This window comes from Lethenteron reissneri, chromosome 1 (assembly GCF_015708825.2).
Source record: "Lethenteron reissneri isolate LAM-NWPU_2019-01 chromosome 1, ASM1570882v1, whole genome shotgun sequence".
NCBI classification, from domain to species: Eukaryota; Metazoa; Chordata; class Hyperoartia; order Petromyzontiformes; family Petromyzontidae; genus Lethenteron; species Lethenteron reissneri.
In genome coordinates this window covers 4888561-4911081 of record NC_083779.1, presented here as the reverse complement: position 1 = coordinate 4911081, position 22521 = coordinate 4888561, and the positions used below count along the sequence as shown (strand labels likewise).

At 52.6% G+C, this 22521-nt stretch overlaps 2 protein-coding genes across 3 annotated transcripts in view; both read right to left on the bottom strand.

Annotated features, from left to right (window-relative positions):
- The window catches only part of LOC133340839 (peptidyl-prolyl cis-trans isomerase FKBP8-like), a 40326-nt gene extending 37229 nt beyond the window's left edge, over window positions 1-3097 (bottom strand). Inside the window, exon 1 of the mRNA XM_061549307.1 lies at window positions 3037-3097. Within this exon, the coding sequence (XP_061405291.1) occupies window positions 3037-3097 (61 nt within the window). The remainder of the gene's footprint in view (window positions 1-3036) is intronic.
- On the bottom strand, window positions 1034-22257 carry LOC133354525 (LHFPL tetraspan subfamily member 2a protein-like). Of its 2 annotated transcripts, XM_061571467.1 has the most exons (3): window positions 21943-22257; window positions 7067-7724; window positions 1034-4183 (listed from the first exon to the last, which is right to left on the bottom strand). In XM_061571467.1, exons 2-3 carry the CDS (start codon window positions 7713-7715, stop codon window positions 3927-3929), a joined length of 906 nt encoding a protein of 301 aa, XP_061427451.1. In that variant the 5' UTR covers window positions 7716-7724; window positions 21943-22257; the 3' UTR covers window positions 1034-3926. The 2 variants fall into 2 exon arrangements, with proteins under 2 accessions (XP_061427451.1, XP_061427536.1); XM_061571552.1 differs by lacking the exon at window positions 21943-22257 and having other exon boundaries at window positions 7067-7873.
- Between the last annotated feature and the right edge of the window lie 264 nt (window positions 22258-22521).

The window sequence follows — 22521 nt, the reverse complement described above, 5'->3', positions numbered from 1 at the left end:
TTCATAAGGGGGCAGCACTTGCCCCAACAGTCTGGCAAGGCTATACGGGGGACTTATGTTGTTGTTGCGATATCAGATTTGCCTAACTTTGTTGGCACGCGTTTAGGGGTGTCGTCTAACACCAGAGAATACGGTGATTATTAAAAAAACACAGCAATAACAATAGTAAAATTTCGAATTAAAGCTTTCGTGACTGCAGGGATTCATCTTCTTGGTTCTTTCGGTAAAGTCACGTAGAAGGGAAGTAATAAAATAATAAAAATAAAACATAATAAAATAATTCTCACGTCACGACGTTTCGGCCACAACGCAAGCAGCCGTCCTCAGGTGAGGACGGCTGCTTGCGTTGTGGCCGAAACGTGAGAATTTTTTATTATATTTTATTATGTTTTATTATTTTTATTTTATTATTTCCCTTCTACGTGACTTTACCGAGAGAACCAAGAAGATGAATAGTAACATTGTAAAGACCAAGTATGAATTCTAGATTTGAAGCTTTCGTGACTGCAAGGATTCATATTCTTAGGTTTTTTTCGGTAAGGTCACGTAGGTAAAACATCAAAATTAATGAAAATAAAATATTTTTATTTTATTTTATTTTCATTAATTTTGATGTTTTACCTACGTCACTTTACCGAAAAAACCTAAGAATATGAAGACCAAATATGATTTCTCGGTATAAAGTTGTGATTATGTGCGGAGGTGGTGAACGGGATCTCCATCTGTGTAAACAAAGCGATTAAACAACAACAACAACACCGATACGTCTATGCGTGTCTCTACACAAGAAGAGCTTAACCTGGTCTCGCCTATCCCCAACCACTCACCCGATCACACTCGCACGCTCATGTCGACTCAATTACACACTCACCGACCCCAAGCACTTAGGGACCGTCCATAAATGACGTCACGCGATTTTGGACGATTTTTGACCCCCCCCCCCTTCGTCACACGGCGTCACAAAAAATCAGACCCCCCCCCCTCAAATATGACGTCACAAAGCTCTGCCCCCCCCCCCCCCCAAAAAAAAATAAAACATGCTTCTAATCTCGATTTAAAGCTTTCGTGACTGCAGGGATTCATCGTCTTGGTTCTTTCGGTAAAGTCACGTGACTTTACCGAAAGAACCAAGAAGATGCTTCAAATCGCTTTAAACTATTGTCATTGTAGTGCGTATTTAATGCGGCGCTGCACTCTGATGTTGTAGGAGAAAACATTTATTAAAGTCAATTTAATTAAGTAGAACGTGTTGTCTATATTTTTTAAAGTTGCGCATTTTGACGTGACGTCACATTTCTCAACCCCCCTGACCCCCCCCTCCCCTAGGTGCGTGACGTCATTTATGGACGGCCCCTTATGCATTCACTCACTCATACACCCATACATCCAACTGCTCACCCACTTCAGCTCACCTGTTCATTCACCCAACTATAAAGACAAAAGTCCCACCCCATATAATCCTGAAAGGCTGTTGGGGCAAGTGCTGTTAGCGGGACGTTCAGACATCGCACCAGGTGCACATTTACAGCTGAGTCGACCTAAAGGGGCGACGGGGGGGGGTTGGTTAACTCGCTCACCGTTACGCAGCCACTCCAAAACGGATCACTCTCTCGCACACTCACCCAAGCCGCTCACCCAAGCCGCTCACCCACCGCTCACCCATTGCCACCTCCAACCCACTCACCGCCACCACTCACCACAACCGTTAGTATCGTACATCGTAATCAATATGAATGCGAATTTGTGCTCAAATGAATCACCCTCAATATACCATTGGAACCTCATTTGCCAGTAAAAAAATATGATAATTGTTTTTTTTACCCTTCTATCTGGCAACAAAACTGACACCTGATACCTTTAATATGTTGAAAGTTCTGAGATTTCGAATCCAAAGCAGGATCACCATCATCATCTCGGTCAGTAAAATGAGCACCACATTGTGAAGAAAAGTCAGCAGTGGTTATTACACCTACGGACGTACTACTCCCCGCCATGGGAACGTGGAATGGACACAGCTTGGCACACAGACGCCATAATTTCCACCGCATCATCATTAGTGGTTGTGCATAAGGGACAGTCTTTGCCACATCCCGTCATAGAAATGTGGAGTTTCCACAGGTTAAATCAACAGTAAAATTTTGACTTAAAATTTTCCCGACTGCAGGAATTCATATTATTTGGTTCTTTCGGTAAAGTCGCATAGATAGAAAAAATGTAGTAAAAAAAATTAAAATATAAAAAAACAAACGGTAAAGTCCCGTACATAGAAAATAAAATTAAAATAATAAAAATAATAAAAACTCAGGCCTGATGACCGCTTGTGTTGCGATTGAAACGTCGTGAGTTTTTTATATTTTTTATTTTATTTTCTATCTACGGGACTTTACCGTTTTTATTATGTTAATTGTTTTACTATTTTTTCTATCTACGTGACTTTACCGAAAGAACCGAAGAACACCAGTTGTTGTTTTTGCAGTTGTTGCCCAGTGGCTCGGGATGAACTTGGCACCGTCACGCGACCGTGGAACTTCCGAGTCGCGCTTGACACAAGACGCCACAGCGATTCTTCCCGTCGCCGGGCTAAGTCACGGACATCCTGGTCCCCGTCAAAGCAACGGCGAGATGCCCAGGACGAAACAGAGACCACGAAACGTCCTCCCAAACGCGAATAAATTGCGCGCGGGGAGGGGGGGGTGGGGGGAATGGTGTGTGACAATCAAACTTAAAAATTCTACAAAACAAACAAAATAAATAACAACGATAATATATAATGTGTGTGTATATATAGAAATGTCATTCACTCGGGGAGAGAGAGAGGCCTTGGCGGGTGTGTGTGGCAAGCCTCGACGAGGAGTCTCAACACTCGCTCGCGGGAGGGCCCTGCCCCATGGCTGTCGCTGGCTGGACGGCCCCCCCCCCTCACGTGCCCCCCCCTGCCACGTGCCCCCCATCCCCCCCCACCACGTGACCCCCCTCCGCTCCGCCTGCTGCGTCCGCCGCGGCGAAGTCGAAGAAATGGGCCCAGAATCGACCAACTTTGGCGCGCTGCAACCCGCTTGCTGCGCTGCCGTGTTACATCGCTGCCGCCGCTGCACATGTCCTCTCGCGCGACCGTCAAAACCACCCTCCCCCTCCACCGCCGCCCTCCAACTAAAGCGAATACCCACGCTTGGCCCCACCACCGTCGTCGCCATCGCTGTGACCACCGTCATCGCCACCCTCCGTGTGTCGCTGGTTGAGCCTCCCAGAAACTGTGCGGCCTTAATCATCGTCGCCATCGCCACCATCGTCACCATCGTCACCATCGTCACCATCGTCACCATCGTCACCATCGCCTTGCGTCTCTGTTCAGCCTCCCAGAAGTGTTGCTAGCCAGGGATGACAGCAGCAGCAGCAGCAGCAGAGACAGCTGCCGCTGGGGGTGCCCGTAGACTCGGCCGCGAAGCAATCACCGCCCCCTCCGCCACTGATGCCCGCCCACAGGCGTGCCCAGCCCCCCTCGTGCCACACAGGGGCAGCTGCCTCTGGGGGTGCCCTTTCACATTATATCTGAGACGGGACGTGAGATGCCACTCTTGGAGCAACGGAGGGCGGCCTCCATCAAACGCACGGGCCACGATCATCATCATTGTCACCTGGCTGAGCCTCCAAGACATTCTGGCAGGCACCACCATCATCACCATCGTCGTCGTCGTCATCATCCCCACGTGGTCCCCCCTACGCGTCATGCCTCCAGGAAATGTTGGTAGCCATCGCCACCACCACCATCATCGTCGTCGTCGTCATCATCGTCATCACCACCAACCCCACGTGTCCCTATCACGCCGCGCAGAAATGTAGAATCCTTAATCATCGCCACCATCATCGCCGCCGCCATCACCGCCGCCGCCGCCATCACCGCCGCCACCGCCGTGGCGCCGCCGCCATCAGGGCAGGCAGATGAGCGTCTTGCCCTCGTCGATGGCCTCCTGCACCTCGTCGCTGGAGGTGGCCACCTCGGCCTGCGCGGAGAGCACGGCGCACGCGAAGGCCCCCACGGTGGCGCCCAGCGCCGAGTAGAAGGCCCAGCCGAGCGAGCACGAGGCCGGGCGGAAGGGGCCCGCGCCGGGGCCACAGAGGTCGCGGACGCGCGGGGAGCCCCAGCCCGCCGCGTACAGCACCAGGCCCAGCAGCAGCAGCAGGCCTGGGGCGGGGGGGGGGGGGCGATGGGAGGGGGGGCGGAGCGAGGGGTTAAGTTGAAAGGTGAGGGGTGAGGGGTGGGGGTTGAGGGGTGAGGGTTGAGGGGTGGGGGTTGAGGGGTGAGGGTTGAGGGGTGAGGGGTGGGGGGTGGGGGTTGAGGGGGTCGAGGGTGGGGGTTGAGGGGTGAGGGTTGAGGGGTGAGGGTTGAGGGGTGAGGGGTGGGGGTTGAGGGGTGAGGGTTGAGGGGTGGGGGTTGAGGGGTGAGGGTTGAGGGGTGAGGTTTGAGGGGTGGGGGTTGAGGGGTGAAGGTTGAGGGGTGAGGGGTGGGGGGGTGAGGGTTGGGGGGTGAGGGTTGAGGGGTGGGGGTTGAGGGGTGAGGGGTGGGGGGTGGGGGTTGAGGGGGTCGAGGGTGAGGGTTGAGGGGTGAGGGTTGAGGGGTGAGGGTTGAGGGGTGAGGGGTGGGGGTTGAGGGGTGAGGGTTGAGGGGTGAGGGTTGAGGGGTGAGGTTTGAGGGGGGGGGGTTGAGGGGTGAAGGTTGAGGGGTGAGGGGTGGGGGGGTGAGGGTTGGGGGGTGAGGGTTGAGGGGTGGGGGTTGAGGGATGAAGGGTGAGGGTTAAGGGGCGAGGTTCAGGTTTTGCGAAGAAACAAAGCGTACATCATGATAGACTCATAGACTCGTAGACAGTCATTATAAACTCAGAGATGCGTTTCATTGTAAACTAATATACCTCGTCTAGTTAATAACCTCATCCCCAGGAGGTCGTACTCAGAATGTGTCAATGTTGATTTCCATATGCAGCGTGACGTCACTTCGTGTGACGTCACTTCGTGTGACGTCACTTCGTGTGACGTCACTTCCGGCGACGTCACAATTCGCGGCACAAATCCGAGACGAACTTTATTTATTTGGTTTACCGGGAGCATTCGAAAAACTGCAAGTAACGAAAAACTCCAAGTAGTTTTTTGTTACCTGTGGTTCTTTGCTATTTTTTGGGTAATTTATTTGAACCTATCTACGCGACTTTACCGAAAGACCTAAAGAAGAGCGAATTTATGTTCTAAAAAAATACAATAATAGGATATCTGCGAAAGGGCGGCACGGCACACGAGGGGGCGAGTGGCTAACACGTCTCCCCGCTGCCTTTGTCTTCCCAGTGCCGGTGTTTATACACACCGCCCCTTACTGGACATCTGTGAAAAAGAGCTTTAGAGATCATCTTCTACGTGACTTCTTGGTTCTTTCGGTAAAGTCACGTAGAAGGGAAATAATAAAATAATAAAAATAAAACATAATAAAATTTCGATTTAAAGCTTTCGTGACTGCAGGGATTCATCTTCTTGGTTCTTTCGGGAAAGTCACGTAGAAGGGAAGTAGTAACATAATAAAACATTATGTTTTCTTTTTATTTATTATAATAAAAACATCGAATTTCTTGACTGAAAGCTTTCGTGACTGCAGGAATTCGTATTCTTTGGGTTTTTCGGTAAAGTCGCGTCGATAGGTTCAAAAAAATGAACAAAAAATAAAACATTATTATTTTATAATAAAAATAAAACATCTTCTTGGTTCTTTCGGTAAAGTCACATAGAAGGGAAGTAATAAAATAATAAAAATAAAACATGTTTTATTTGTATTATTTTGTAATAAAAATAAAACATGTTATTTTATAATAAATATAAAACATTATTTTTATTATTTTATTATTTTCCTTCTACGTGACTTTACCGAAAGAACCAAGAAGATGAAACGAACGACTTTTATCATCGTCGTTAATAATTATCATCATCATCATCCGAGTCTCAGCCAATCGGTGTGCGTTGTGGCTACGGCCGTTATCAGCACGTGTGTGTGTGTAAACACACACACTTCCGGTGATTAGCTTAATTGGCCGTGTCATTATTCACAACCCAAGTTTCCTTTCCCCCGAGATCCCGGGAATTGCTGCTGCTGCCGCTTGATTCAACGGTACACACCTCCCCCCTCCATCATCTCTCTCTCCCATACACACGTCCTGTTTGTACGTGTGTGCGTACGCATGTTGAACTCCTTTCACACCGTGCGTGGCCAAACGTGATCATCAAAGGTGTTGGGGAAGGACAACGAACTAAACGCGACAAGCAGTTCTAAAGAAATTTGTTAACATTTTTTTCTAAACAATTTTTTAAAATTTTGCTAGGTAAGCCCCACTGAGCTATGAGGCTCCGTTTCGGAAGCGAACTGGCCTCACGTGAGAGCTCAACGAAGTGGCTCATCATCGCGTGGAAATGTACCGCAGCAAAATGCTCTAAACGCGTGTTGATGTCCATTCTAAATGTGGAGGGGAAAACCGGAGAAAAATCCACGCAACCACGGGGAGAGAAACAGACACGCCAAATATACAGCGGGATCGAACCCACGGCCTCCTGCACACCAGGCGAGGTAGTTAACATCTCCTAGCCGCCGTGGCGCCAATCACACCACGTCACACCGTCACATCGCACCGCGTCACCACCGGAGAAGCCTGCACTAGGCCGCACGCCGCGTCACCACACCATCGCCACACCGTGCGTCACCACACCAAATTCTTTTGTCAAGGCGCCCTTTCCCCCCCCTTCCAACCCAGCTTAAATATACGCTCCAAACATGGTGCTGTTTCATTCAGACGCTGTCTCCCCGACAGACCTGGTCTTCACCTGAGGACGGCTACTTGCGTTGTGGCCGAAACGTCGTGAGAATTGTTTCATTACGTTTTATTATTTATTATTTTATTACTTCCATTCTACGTGACTTTACCGAAAGAACCAAGAAGACATCGCCACACCGTGCGTCACCATCGGCGACAGCCTGCACCAGGCCGCACGCCATCGCCGCGTCGCGTCGCGCCGCGCCACCGGCACCGCCACTCACCGGCGACAGCCTGCACCAGGCCGCACACGTTGAAGATGCTCTTGCGGGCGACGCTCTGCACGCACAGCGACAGCACGGAGCTGAGCGCCAGCAGCGCCAGCAGCAGCAGCGCCGCGCCCAGGAACACGGCGCTCGCCTGCCACAGGCCGCTGGCCAGCTCGCCGAACGAGGCGGCGTACGGCCCGCACGACTCCTCCGCCTCCCCGCCGGGCCCCGCGGGCCGCACCATGCGGCACCGGTTGTAGACGCCCAGCGAGGGACGGTACGCCGACACGCCGCCGCCGCCGCCGACGCCCGCGGCAACCGGCGACACCGCCAGATGGTGGGGGGCCGCCGCATCGTCCAGCTGGTGGTGGTTGTGGTGGCTGTGGTTGTGGTGACGGTGGTGCTGGTTGCGGTGGTTGTGGTGGTGAGTCGCCGGAGACGGCGGCTGACCGAGGATGTCCGCCGGGCCGGCGGCGGCTCGAGCGGTGGAGCGGTTGGCGACGATGCCGCCGATTCCACCGCCGGTGACGCCGCCGGCACCGGCTCCGGCCTCCTCGCCGACGAGCCACTCGGTGCTGAGGAACGCGGCCATCTCGGCGAAGGCCGTGGCGATGCTGAGCAGCGTCCACAGCAGCGAGCGGCACGTGACGATCACCTGGCACATGGCGGAGGTCTGGCGGAGACACCACGGGGGGGGGGAGGAGACGTGAGACGAGACGGGATGGGAGGAAACGCGAGTCTGGAGCAGTGGGACAGCACGTGACCATCAGCTGGCAGGTGGTGGAGGTCTGACAGAGATACCACTAAACTATAAACTAAACTATACACTAAACTATACACTAAACTATAAACTAAACATACACTAAACTATACACTAAACTATACACTGAACTATAAACGAAACTATACACTAAACTATACACTAAACTATACACTAAACTATACATTTTTTACTTTACCAGGTAAGGCCCATTGAGCTATAAATATATTGTTTTCAGAAGCGACCTGACCACAAATGATAGCTCAACGAAGTGGCTTATCGCGTGGGTATTTATAGCAGCCAAATAAATACTCTGAAACGCGTGATGTTGATTCTTAATGTGGAGGGAAAAACCAGAGGACTCGGAGAAAAATCCACGTGACCATGGGGAGAGAGAGATACGACAAACTCCAAATATACAGCAGCAGGCGTCAGGGTCGGAATTGAACTCACGACCTCCCGTATACTAGGCGAGGTAGTTAACATCTCCTAGCCACCATGATGATGATGATCATGATAGAGAGACACCGCAAATGCCAAATATACAGCAGGCATCAGGGTCGGAATTTAACCTACGACCTCCTGTATACCAGGCGAGGTAGTTAACATCTCCTAGCCACCGTGATGATGATAGAGAGACACTGCAAACTACAAATATACAGCAGGCGTCAGGGTCGGAAAGTAACCTATGACCTCCTGTATACCAGGCGAGGTAGGTAACATTTCGCCACCGTGGCGCCGCACGTGTACACTGCGCGGGGACACTTGGAGACACGCAGACAGCATCGGAGGAGTCACGAGCAGAGTCTGTCTAGCCGGGCGGTGGTGGCTACGCGCGCGGCGTGGAATCCGGCGTCGTGGAGGCGAGGGATTGGCGGGTCACCTAAAACGACGTGAACCTCCATCTCCCTTCCCGTGAGCGGGCGTGGAGGAGATGCCCTTACCCTGGCCCACCAGCAAAGTGCAGACTAATCCCGTCTGCCCCTTCTGTGTGGGATCGAGCGTTGCTCCCTCGCAACACGCGTGGGTTATCTTCCGCATGTGAGCACTCATTAATTGGCCGATTGCAAGTCGAAATTATTGTAATTACGAAATAATCGAGAGCAGGAAATGGCACCTGACAATCACCTGGCACATGGGTAAGTCCTGTGGAGACACGGGGAGACGGGGCGGGTGGTGGGGGAGACACGGGGAGGCACGAGACGTGTTTGCCGGACACCAGAGGTCGCAAACGTGTTTTGATTCCTTACCCGTACCCGTACCCGGCCGCACCAGGGTCGCAAGCGGCTACCCGTACCCGTACCCTACCCGATACCCGGCTACCCGTACCCGGCTGGGTATCGGGTAGGGTACGGGTACAGGTACCCGATTGCGACCTCTGGGATGAAGCCATGTTGCAGGCGCGGGTGGGTTGATTCTAGAAACTTGAATTGTGAGAAGAGACAAGACGTTGGGAAATGAGTGACAAACGGTTACTCACCAGTGACTCACAGCCTACCCGTACCCGTACCCGGTACCCGTACCCGGCCGGGTACGAGTAGCCGGGTATCGGGTCGGGTACGGGTATCGGGTACCCGGTTGCGACCTCTGCCGGACACGCGTGAAAAATAACTTCACGTCTCAACGGATTCCTCCAGGATGAGTAGGCGACTCGCAAGGATTCAGATTTTTGAAAGGAGGAGACGCCGTCGAAATCCGGAGAGGAAATGACGTTTCACCGACGACGCCAAGAGATTTTTGAGCAGGAGGAGGCGTGGAAAACACCGATTAATTACGGAATCTCAACGGCTTCCCAAGGACTCGAGTTCGCTCACCGCACAATCGCACCGAGTCACACGCGATAGCGGAAGGGGGTGTTTGTGGGGGGGGGGGTCGTGAACCTTCGCAGACCCCCAAAATATTGGTTATGTCATAGACCAGTGGTTCTTGCGCCCCTTTCGTTCTCAATCGTAAAACAAAAAAGTATAGTGTCAATAAATACGTGGGGTTTGATGAAACAACATAAGTTTTACTGACGTGCCCCCATGCTTCATGTGTGTTTCGATGGAAAACAAAATCCGCCCATGTCTCGCGTCCCCCATGAAGGGCATCTCGCACCATCAGGGGGTGCATGCCCCCAGGTTAACAAGAATAACCACTGTGTTCTTGGTTCTTTCGGTAAAGTCACGTAGAATGGAAATAATACAATAATAAAAATAAAACATAATAAAATAATTCTCACGACGTTTCGGCCACAACGCAAGCAGCCGTCCTCAGGTGGAAAACAGATCTGTCGAGAAGACAGAGTCAGTCGAGAAGACAGAGTCTGACTCTGTCTTCTCGACTGACTCTGTCTTCTCGACAGACCTGTTCTCTGCTTGCGTTGTGGCCGAAACGTCGTGAGAATTATTTGATTATGTTTTATTTGTATTATTTTATTATTTCCCTTCTACGTGACTTTACCGAAAGAACCAAGAAGATGAATCCCTGCAGTCACGAAAGCTTTAAATCGAAAAAGAACCACTGTGATAGATGATTTTTGAGATTTTTCTCAAAAATGTGTCAAAACCGTCAGCAAAAAAAAAACCTATAACCATTGGTGTATATTGACCTTTAAAGAAACTGTCAGCCTTCACGTCCCTGGCACGTGGGCGACCATCCTGCCCCTCCCTGCAGCCAGCCAGCCAGCAAAACTTTTGTCCAATCGGGTGTGAGAGAGTACGAGAGCGTATCAATACACGGCCCGGGGGTAGAGGGACGGGGTGGGGGTGATGACGTCAACACAACCCCACGAAACTCCTGGGCTCGACGCTGCGGGGTGCGGGTGATGACGTCACCAGCGCAGCTGTGGTGGTGACGTCATCACCCCCACCCCCCACGCGCAAGCCAGCCAGCCAGGCAGACAGGAATCCAGGGGGAGAAATACTCAAACGAACTCCGCGGAGGAATGGAAGAGAGATTGGAGGTGGAACCCGTGGGCTTTCTCACCAGTGATGCCGTCACCCCGGATCTGTGGTTGTGTCAAATGAAAACGGAATTCTTACACAACTTAGTTCGGTTTCTAGAAATGATCTGTCCCTGTTTCTTGAATGTTACAGCTGGGTGCGTCGCTGCTCAACAAAGACAAAGATCCCCCGTATAGCTTTAACAGACATTGCGGGACAAGTATTTGCTTGTCGTCCGTGACAAAAGAGCTTGATTGCTCATCAGATTTCTTCAGGATAAATATTCAGATGCTGAAGTGCTGGATGGCCAGCACCACCCCTGGCCAGCTTTGTCTCCCTATTGGACATGTTCACTACACACCGCACCAGGTACTCGCGTAACGCTGAGTCGACCTTGGGGAGGCCCAGGAAACGGTTCAGATAATCGTCGCTGATTCGAGACTTGAAGCTTTCGCGACTGCAAGGATTCATACTCTTAGGTTTTTAAAGTCACGTAGGTAAAAAATAATAATAAATGAAAATAAATAAATTGATTTATTTTCAATTGATTTATTTTCATTTAGTATTGAAAATAATAATAAATGAAAATAAATCAATTGATTTATTTTCTTCTAGATTTGAAGCTTTCGTGACTGCAAGGATTCATATTCTTAGGTTTTTTCGGTAAAGTCACGTAGGTGAAAAATTCAAATTAATAAAAGTAAAATAAAAATAAAATAAAATAAAAATCACGTTTCGGAGGCAACACAAGCTTCCGTCTTCAGGTGGAACCGTCACAGCACGGTAGCTGTATCAACCTACGTGACTTTACCGAAAAAACCTAAGAATATGATTTATTTTCCATTGATTTCTTTTCATTTATTATTTAAAAAAATAATAAATGAAAATAAATCAATTGATTTATTTTCAATTGATTTATTTTCATTTATTATTATTTTATTTCTATTTTTTTTACCTGCGTGACTTGACCGAAAAAACCTAAGCGTAATCGTCACTGATGTTGGCCGTGAGCGGGAATCGAACCCGGGTCGCCAACTTCCGCAGCACAGCAGAGCGCTAACCGCTACACCACCGCTCCCCACTCCACAACATCGACCACCGCCATTCGCCACTCAGTGGAGGTGAGGTCACCACGCCGCGTGTGCCAGGCTAGGTGCACTTTAAGGCCACGTGAAGTGTCGAAAGCTCGCTGGCAGAAGGTCACGGAACAGACCCCAGCTGGTGCCATGGGTTGACCGACTGTCAATGACACACACCCAGGCAAGCGTCACTCACACACACACACGTGAGTGAGTGAGTGAGTGGTCAAGGAACAGACCCCAGCTGGTGCCATGATGTTGACTGGCTGTAGATGACACACACTCACACACACGTCACTCACACACACGTCACTCACACACACACACGTGAGTGAGTGACTCACTGCGACCACAAGACTCCTCGCCGCTGTCCGACTGCGTCTCTACGACCAAGCAGCGTCACCAGTGAACGGGGAAACAAAACAAATTGCCGACGCGTCCTCCAAGTGCCCCAAAATGTGTCACAGCCCTCCCCCCCCCTCGTCGCAGTGTACAGTGGGGGGCCCCCCCTCACCACCCAGGGCCCCCCAAACGCAGTGTAAACTGGGGGGCCCCTCCTCACCACCCAGGGCCCCCCACCACCCGGGCCCCCCACCGCAGTGTAAGCGTGACTGGAATGGTTTCATTCCCTGCGGCGTCCACTCTGCGTTTCGTAACTCAATATCCACACACCCCCCCAGCCCCCAGCCCCCACCTCGACATTATTCGCTGTTTTGTTCAAAATGACTTCAGTTTTGGGTGCTTGGGGTGTGCTGGTGGTGATGGTAGTGTTGCTGTGTGTGTGTGTGTGGTGGTGTGTGTGGTGGTGGTGGTGGTGTTGATGGTGTGATGGTGGCGTGTGTGTTGGTGGTGATGTTGGTGTGTGTTGGTGGCGGTGGTGTGTGTGGTGGTGGTATGTGTGGTGGTGTGTGTGATGTTGGTGTGTGTGGTGGTGTGTGTGGTGGTGGTGATGCTAGTGTTGGTGTGTGTGTGGTGGTGTGTGTGGTGGTGGTGGTGTTGATGGTGTGATGGTGGCGTGTGTGTTGGTGGTAGTGTTGGTGTGTGTGTGGTGGTGTGTGTGGTGGTGTTGATGGTGTGATGGTGACGTGCGTTGGTGGTGATGTTGGTGTGTGTTGGTGGCGGTGGTGTGTGTGGTGGTGGTATGTGTGGTGGTGTGTGTGGTGGTGGTGATGGTGGTGTGTGTGGTGGTGGTGATGTTGGTGTGTGTGGTGGTGGTGGTATGTGTGGTGTCCGGCAAAAACAACCCCCGACCTCCTAGTTGGTGTTGGATGACAATGATGTGGTGAGTAGTCCCGTGGGGGGAGGGCCAATTCCGATTGGCCATTCCCCTCATGGCGTTCGTAACCACCACAGCGGCCAAAAGGGGGCTCTGGACGGATGCGAGGGGCTGGTAACCCTCCACCTTCAATTAATTACCACAAAACCACGTCTAACATATCTAATTAAGCTTGTGCCGGAGGCCCCGGGGGGACAGGCGTCTATGACGTCTCCTTGCCAAACCCCATTTGGCGGAACCAGGAGATTGAATCTTTACCCTCGGGGCTCCTCCAGAAACAACAAAAAACCACTGCGGGTGGCAACGTGGAATGTTCCAACGCTCGCTGCGGAGGAGAGGCTACCACTCCTCTGTCGGGAGCTGGACCGGTACTGCCTGGATCTCTGTGGTATTCAGGAGGTCCGGTGGACCGGCTCTGGCTCCTGCTAACATGAGGTGTGGACAGTCCTCTACTCGGGGCAGGAGAATGCCAAACAATATGATGGGGGCGTGGGAGCGCGGCGGTGAGGTGTGGGAAGCTGTAAGCCCCAGGCTACTTTGGGCTCGCCTTCCCATCAACCGGAGGCGAGGAGTGGTGGTCGTGGTTACTTATGCCCCCACCGAAGACGAACATACGTGGAGGGATGAAGGCAAAGCCGATGAGTCAGATGCCTTCTATGACCTCCTGTCACAGGTGCTAGCTAAAGTGGCCCCTCGGGATAGAGTAATCTTGTTGGGCGACTTCAATGCCCGAGTTGGTCATGATGCTGGCACCTGGTCTAGAGTGATTGGAAGGCATGGGCTAGATCAGCTTAATAACAATGGTAGGAGGCTGCTAGATCTTTGTGCAGCCCATGGGCTTATAATTACCAACACCCTGTTCCGGCATCGACGCATCCACACAACATCATGGATGCATGCCAGGTCCAAGCAAGAACATCTGCTGGACTACATAGTGACGGAACAGCGGATGCGGGCCCATGTCCTTGACACCAGGACCTACCGTGGAGCTGATCTGCCCACTGACCATTGACTTGTCATCTTTAAGATGCGCCTGCAATTCTTCCACTCCGATGGAGGGTTTACACCCAGAACCCCATTGCGGTTTCAGAAAAGGGCGGTCTTGCACAGATGCCATATTTTCTGTCCATCTGCTACAGCAGACCTGTTCAATGATACCATCAGTAGGCCTGGGCTCTGGGTTATTCTTCGTGCTTTCGGAGTCCCTGACCCTCTGCTCACGATCATTAAGGACCTACATGATGATGAGCGGGCCCGGGTAAAACTACGTGGCCGGGAGTCGGAGCCATTCACTGTTCACCTTGGAGTGCGACAGGGATGTCCTTTGGCTCCCATATTATTTTACATCTTTTTCGACCACTAAGCACCTGCCTGGGTATTTTGTACCATTGGACACTCCACCCCCACAACTCCCAATTGGTGATGGGGCAGATGTGGAGAGAGTGGAGAATTTCTCATACCTGGGCAGTGTGCTCATGACCGGCTCCGGCTTGACAGCAGAGGTCTCATTCCGAATCAGTCGAGTGGCATTATCTTTTCATCGGTTGCATAACGCTGCTGCGTGGAAGCTACCTGGTCTGTCGCTCCGTACGAAGCTTCATGTCTTCTCGGCCACAGTCATTCCCTCCCTTCTCTACGCTTGCAAAACGTGGACCGCCCTAATGGAACATCTTCGCCGGTTAGAAACATTTAGGCTGGCCTGCCTACGATCCATATTGGGTTTAACCAGGCTGGATTGTGTGAGGAGCTCGCAAATCCTTGAAAGATCTGGGCAAAGTCCCATCGGTGAGCTCCTATGGCAGGCAAGGCTGCGTTGGCTGGGTCATGTAGCCCGCATGCCAAGCCACCGCATGCTGAAACAGCTTTTGTTCGGCCGGATCGAGGGGGCTAAACGAGCGCGGCACGGGCTAGAGAAGAGATGGAGTGATGTGGTACAGGAGGACGTGGAGCTGAGTGGACTTGCCGATGACTGTGGAGGAGGCTCGTGAAGGACGCTACTGGGCAGTTGGAGGCAGTCGCCCTCCAACAACAACGGAGGGCGGAGGAGCGACGCTCACAACAACGAGCGGAGCGCCGGGTGGCTAAAGCACAGCAAGTTGGCACAGTAGGGGGCACAGGTGGTGCATCAGCCAGTCATCTCAGTCATCTCGGTCATCTCGGTCAGTCGACCCGTGGCACCTGGGTCTGCCCCGTGACCTCCTGCCAGCAGGCGTTCGACACTTCACGTGGCCTCAAGGTGCACATGGCCTGGCACAAGCGTCGTGGTGACGTCACCGCCACTTAGTGGCGAATGGTGGTTGTTGTTGGTATGTGTCGTGGTGGTGTGCTAGTGGTGATGTTGGTGTGTTTGGTATGTGTGGTGGCGGTGTGTGTGTGCTGGTGGTGATGTTGGTGTGTGTGGTGGTGGTGATGGTATGTGTGGTGATAGTGGTGTGTGCTGGTGATTTGGTGTGTGTGTGGTGGTGTGTGCCATGGTGCTGTGTTTGGTGTGTGTGTCCTGTGATGGTGGTGTGTGTCATTGTTTTGTGTTTGGTGTGAATAATGTGATGATGGTGTGGTGGTGGTGTTGATGGTCGTGGTGTGTGTGGCCGGGTGTGGTGCTGACTACCCACTCGCGTGCCGTGCCGACCTTCATAGGTGCTCGCTAATGACACAACATTCTGTTAAGAGGCTATACGGGGGATCTTGTCCCATATATACAAAAACAAAGACAGCACACGAGGAGGTGGGTGGCCTGCACCACGCCCGACCGCCTTTGTCTCCCCAGTGGCGATGTTTACACACCTCACCAGGTACTCATTTAAGGCTGAGTCGACCTAGGGGAGGCTCAGGGCCGGTTCAGATAATCGTCACCGGTGTTGGCCGTGAGCGGGAATCGAACTCGGGTCGCCGGGTTCATAGCGCAGCGCTACACCACCGCTCCCCACACACACACACAGCTACACACAGAGCTACAACTACACACACAGCTACACACACACAGCTACACACAAACAACTACACACACACACATCTACACACACAGCTACACACACACAGCTACACACACACACAGCTACACACACACAGCTACACACACACATCTACACACACAGCTACACACACACACAGCTACACACACACAGCTAAACACACAGCTACACACACACACCTACACACACACACATCTACACACACAGCTACACACACACAGCTACACACACACACAGCTACACACACACAGCTACACATACACAGTTACACACACACAACTACACACACACACAGCTACACACACACAGCTACACACACACACAGCTACACACACACACAGCTACACACACACAACTACACACACACATCTACACACACACAGCTACACACACACAGCTACACACACACAACTACACACACACACAGCTACACACACAACTACACACACACAGCTACACACACAGAGCTACACACACAGCTACACACACACATCTACACACACACACATCTACACACACATCTACACACACACCTACACACACACATCTACACACACAGCTACACACACACAGCTACACACACACAGCTACACACACACACAGCTACACACACACACAACTACACACACACACAACTACACACACACAGCTACACACACACACAACTACACACACACACAGCTACACATACACAGCTACACACACACACATCTACACACACACATCTACACACACATCTACACACACAGCTACACACGCAGCTACACACACACAGCTACACACACTCACCCATGCAAATACATAAAACTGACATGCTCACGCACGTTCATATCGGCAGCAGCATCATCAAACCGCGTGCACCGCCGTTGCAAACCATTGATCCCGCATCCGATTCGTCTTCCGTGACTCACCGCTGTGACTTTTCACGTCTCTGGGCATCGCAAAGTCCCCCCCACAATCTTCGTGACTTTAACTCCCTCGCCCCCCCCCCTCCTCCTCCTCCTTTATAGCGGCCGGCCTCACGAGTTTATTGGGGTGGTGTGGGGTGGTTTCTTTTCTCTTACTGCGAGTCCAGAGGGTCCACGTTGACACAGCGGGGGAAATTCCACGTTGCAGTGACGAGGGGTGACAAGTCCATCCTTGAATAAACATCGCCGTGCAAAAGATGCTGCTGCTGCTGCTACTGCTACTACTGGACAGTGGGATTTAATTGAATGGCTTTAGCTACCCTGGAGTGATGATGATGATGATGACGACGTCGATGATGATGTTTCGATTTAAAGCTTCTTTCGTGACTGCAGGGATTGATCTTCTTGGTTCTTTTGGTAAAGTCACGTAGAAGGGAAATAATAAAATAATAAAAATAAAACATAATAAAATAATTCTCACGACGCTTCAGACGCTGTCTGTCCGACAGACCTGTTCTTCACCTGAGGACGGCTGCTTGCGTTGTGGCCCGAAACGTCGTGAGAATTATTTATTTCGTTATATTTTTTGTTATTTTATTATTTCCCTTCTGCGTGACTTTACCGAACGAACCAAGAAGATGAATCCCTGCAGTCACGAAAGAAGCTTCAAATCGAAATTTAACGTTCGCATTAATAGCGCGACCATAATTTTCAACGGGCATCCAAAAAAGCCTCCATCCCGACAGCCACGTGGTTCTACCGATCCCTTCAACAGAACGCGGCAAACATTTGCCGCGCGTGCGATCGGCTTGCGGAGCGTGAGGCAGAGGTCGCAAACGGGTTTATCATTTTTTCACTCGAGGAATCCGATGAACCATGAAGCTCTGGCCCACAGATCTGGCCAATCGAGAGCACGGGTCACAGAGAACACGACAAAGGAGCGCCGCGTATGGGAAAGGCGAGAAAAGTTACCTCTCGAACACAACGCGTGCACAACGGCGTCGTCGACTGGGCAGGTCTCGGCCCCGCGGGGGGGTCAGAGTGTGGGTGCGACTGCCTCTCGCGGCGTGAGATGAGAGGTCACCGCCGAGCCAAATGACCCTCACGCCAGAGGTCGCAACCGGGTACCGATACCCGTACCCTACCCGATACCCGGCTACCCGTTTGCGACCCTGGTGCGGCCGGGTACGGGTACGGATAGGCCGTGAGTCACTGGTGAGTCACCGTTTGTCACTCATTTCCCAACGTCTTGTCTCTTCTCACAATTCAAGTTGCTAGAATCAACCCACCCGTGCCTGCAACATGGCTTCATCCCAGAGGTCGCAATCGGGTACCCGATACCCGTACCCTACCCGATACCCGGCCGGGTACGGGTAGGGTACGGGTACGGCCGGGTACGGGTACGGGTGCCCGTTTGCGACCCTGGTGCGGCCGGGTACGGGTAAGGAATCAAAACCCGTTTGCGACCTCTGCTTTACCGAAAAAGTATTCGGATTGTGATACGTGCACTTTCCTGGGTGGATGGAGGCGGGAGTGGGGGGGGCGTATTTGGGGGGGGGGGGGGTTGGTGGGCGGCTGAGATTTCAGAAACTCGCCCCATTGTTTCAACGGCCACTCCGGAAGATGGAGTTGAACCGGTCGACCTCTGCATCTGCAAGTCAAGTGGTGCCGCTAACCATGACGCCACCGCCGTGGCAGCTACACCATCCAGATGGGCACGGAGGAAGAAAACAAATCAACTAGCGACGCCAACGCGCGCAAGAGATGATGACGACGATGATGATAGACCGGGATGGGGGCTGCACAGATGGGTACAAGAACCCACGAATGCCACACGACACCAGAAACAAAGATGCCCCGTGTAGTCTCATCAGACTGTTGGGGCAAGTGCTGTTAGCGAGTAGCACCGATGAAGGCCGGAACGGCGCGCGAGAGGGTGGGTGGTCAGCACCACGCCGGGCTGCCTTTGTCTCCCCAGTGGCGATGTTGAGGCTGAGTCGACCTAGGGGAGGCCCAGGATCGGTTCAGATAATCGAGACCACCACAGACATCGCCACCACACAGAATCTGTTTTTATCCTGGAGAAATCCGATGAGCTATGAAGCTCTGTTTCACACATGTCACAGAAGCCCACACATACTCACCCACACACACTCACCCACACACACTCACCCACACACACTCACCCACACACACAGACATCACCACTACACCCACCACCACCACAACCACCACCACCACTCACACACACTCACCCACACACACTCACCCACACACACTCACCCACACACACTCACCTACACACACTCACCCACACACACTCACCCACACACACAGACATCACCACTACACCCACCACCACCACAACCACCACCACCACTCACACACACTCACCCACACACACAGATGATCTATTTCTCACACAAACACCACACCACCACAGACACACACCACCACCACTACACCCACCACCACTACACTCACACACACCACCACACTCACACAACCACCACCACTACACACACCACCACACTCACACACCACCACACTCACACACCACCACAGCCACGAACTACACACACCACCACACCCACACACACTACACTCACACACACCACCACCACCACCACCACCCTACACACACCACCACCAACCACACACACACCACCACACTCACACACACACACCACCACACTCACACTCACACACCACCACACACACACACACCACCACCACACTCACACACACCACCACCAACCACACACACCACCACACCACCACACTCACACACCACCACCAACCACACACACATGGCCGCTCCAATTGACCCCCGTGACCCGGCAAACAGCACGGGCCGTTGTCACGGTGACGAGCAAACTGGACAATTAGGGGATCCGGTGGGGGCCAGTGCCCCCCCCCCCCTCGAGCTCCCACAGCAAACAGCGAGACCCCCAAACAGCCCCAAGCTACAACCCCACCCCCAACACGTGCCCTGGGGGGGAGGGGGGGGCACGGGGGCACCCACACCCCCCCCCCCACACACATACCGAGAAAGTGCGTGGGAGGGAGGTCAGTGCGGTGTTGCGTATGTGGGTGTGTAGGTGTGCGTGTGTGGGTACGTGTAGGTGTGCGTGTGTGGGTACGTGTGTGTGTGTGTGGGTGAGTAGGTGTGCGTGTGTGGGTGTGTAGGTGTGCGTGTGTGGGTGTGTGTGTGTGGGTGAGTAGGTGTGTGTAGGTAGGTGTGCGTGTGTGTAGGTAGGTGTGCGTGTGTGGGTGTGTAGGTGTGCGTGTGTGGGGACGTGTGTGTGGGTGAGTAGGTGTGTGTAGGTAGGGGTGCGTGAGTGGGTGAGTAGGTGTGCGTGTGTGTAGGTAGGTGTGCGTGTGTGGGTACGTGTAGGTGTGCGTGTGTGGGTACGTGTGTGTGCATGTGTGGGTGAGTAGGTGTGCGTGTGTGGTGTGTGTGTGTGGGTGAGTAGGTGTGTGTAGGTAGGGGTGCGTGAGTGGGTGAGTAGGTGTGCGTGTGTGGGTACGTGTGTGTGTAGGTGTGCGTGTGTGTGTGTGTGTGTGAGTAGGTGTGTGTGTGTGGTGTGTGTAGGTGATGCGTGTGTGGGTACGTGTATGTAGGTAGGTGTGGGTGAGTAGGTGTGCGTGTGTGGGTGAGTAGATGTGCGTGTGTGGGTGTGTAGGTAGGTGTGGGTGAGTAGGTGTGCGTGTGTGGGTGAGTAGGTGTGCGTGTGTGGGTGTGTAGGTAAGTGTGCATGTGTATAGGTAGGGGTGCGTGTGTGGTGTGTGTAGGTGTGCGTATGTGGTGTGTAGGTGTGCGTGTGTGGGTGAGTAGGTGTGTGTGTGTGGTGTGTGTAGATAGGTGTGCGTGTGTGCGTTATGTGAGTGAGTAGGTGATGCGTGTGTGGTGTGTGTAGGTGTGCGTGTGTGTGTGTGGATGTGCGTGTGTGGGTGAGTAGGTGATGCGTGTGTGGGTGAGTAGGTGATGCGTGTGTGGTGTGTGTAGGTGTGCGTGTGTGGGTGTGTGTGGGTGTGTGTGGGTGTGTGTGTGGGTGTGTGGGTGTGTGAGTATGGGTGTGTGTGTGTGGGTGAGTAGATGTGCGTGTGTGGAGCGTTAGTGCAGCAGTTAGCGCTACGCTACGCTGCGCTACGAACCCGGCGACCCAGGTTCAGTTCCCGCTCACGGCCAACACCGGTGATAGCGATTATCTGGGCTTCTCCTAGGTCGACTCAGCCTCAAATGAGTATCTGGTGCGGTGTGTAAACATCGCCTTCATAAGTGCTCGCTAACAGTACTTGCCCCAACAATATTTTAAGGCTTTCCGGGGAATCTTTGTCTTTGTGGGAGGGAGTGTGTGTGTGTGTTGGTGTGTGACAGAGATAGCGTGTGTGTGTGTGTGAGAGACAGAAGGCGTCTCTATGTGTGTGTGTGTGGGCGGTTGCGCGCGTGTGAGGGGTAGTATGTGCGTGTGTGGAGGAGTGTTTGAGTGTGTGGGTGTGGAGGAGTGTGTGCGTGTGTGTGTGTGTGGAGGAGTGTGTGTGACACAGAGAGAGAATAACTGTGTATGAGAGACAAAGTGTGTGGTGTGTGTGTGTGTGAGTCTGTGTGTGTGTGTGAGTCGGTGTGTGTGTAAGAAAGTGGGCAACAGTGTTTGTGTGAGATAAGGTCTGCATGGCTGAGTGAAAGAGTGCCTGCGTGCGTTTATGTATTTGTGTGTGTGTGAGTGTGATGGACAATCTGTATGAGTCTGGGTAGGTGTGTGTGAGTGTGTGTGTGTGAGTCTGGGTGTGTGTGTGTGTGAGTCTGCGTGAGTCTGTGTGTGTGAGAGTCTGTGTGTGTGTGTGAGTCTGTGTGTATGTGTCTGTGTGTGTGTGTGAGTCTGGGTAGGTGTGTGTGTGTGAGTCTGTGTGTGTGTGAGTCTGGGTGTGTGTGCGAGCGACATTGGGGTGCGATGATGCGCCCACTAACCCGGCGCACCTGAGTTCAATCCCCGCTCGCAGCCAACACCAGCGACGATTTTCCGAACCGGTCCTGCCCTAGGTGGACTCAGCCTCAAACGAGGTACCTGGTGTAGCGGTGTGTGGTAAACATCGCTACAAGGGAGACAAAGGCGGCCGGGCGTGGTGCTGGCCACCCACCCACTTCGTGGACCGTTCCGGCCTTGGTAGGTGCTACTCAGTGACGGGGTCTTGCCCTGCAAGGCTACACTGGCGGTCTTTGTCTATGTGAGAATGCGTGTGAGAGCTATCGTCAATGTGTGCGTGTTGTAAGGGAGATAGCGCGCGTGTGTGTGTGTGTGTATGGGTGTGTGTGTGTGGGTGTGTGGGTGTGTGTGTGTATGGGTGTGTGGGGAGCGGTGGTGTAGCGGTTAGCGCGCTGCGCTCACGGCCAACACCAGTGACGATTATCTGAACCGGTCCTGAGCCTCCCCTAGGTCGACTGAGCCTGAAATGAGTACACGGTGTGTAAATATCGCCACTGGGGAGACAAAGGCGGTCGGGCGTGGTGCTGGCCACCCACCCCCTCGTGTGCCGTTCTGGCCTTCAT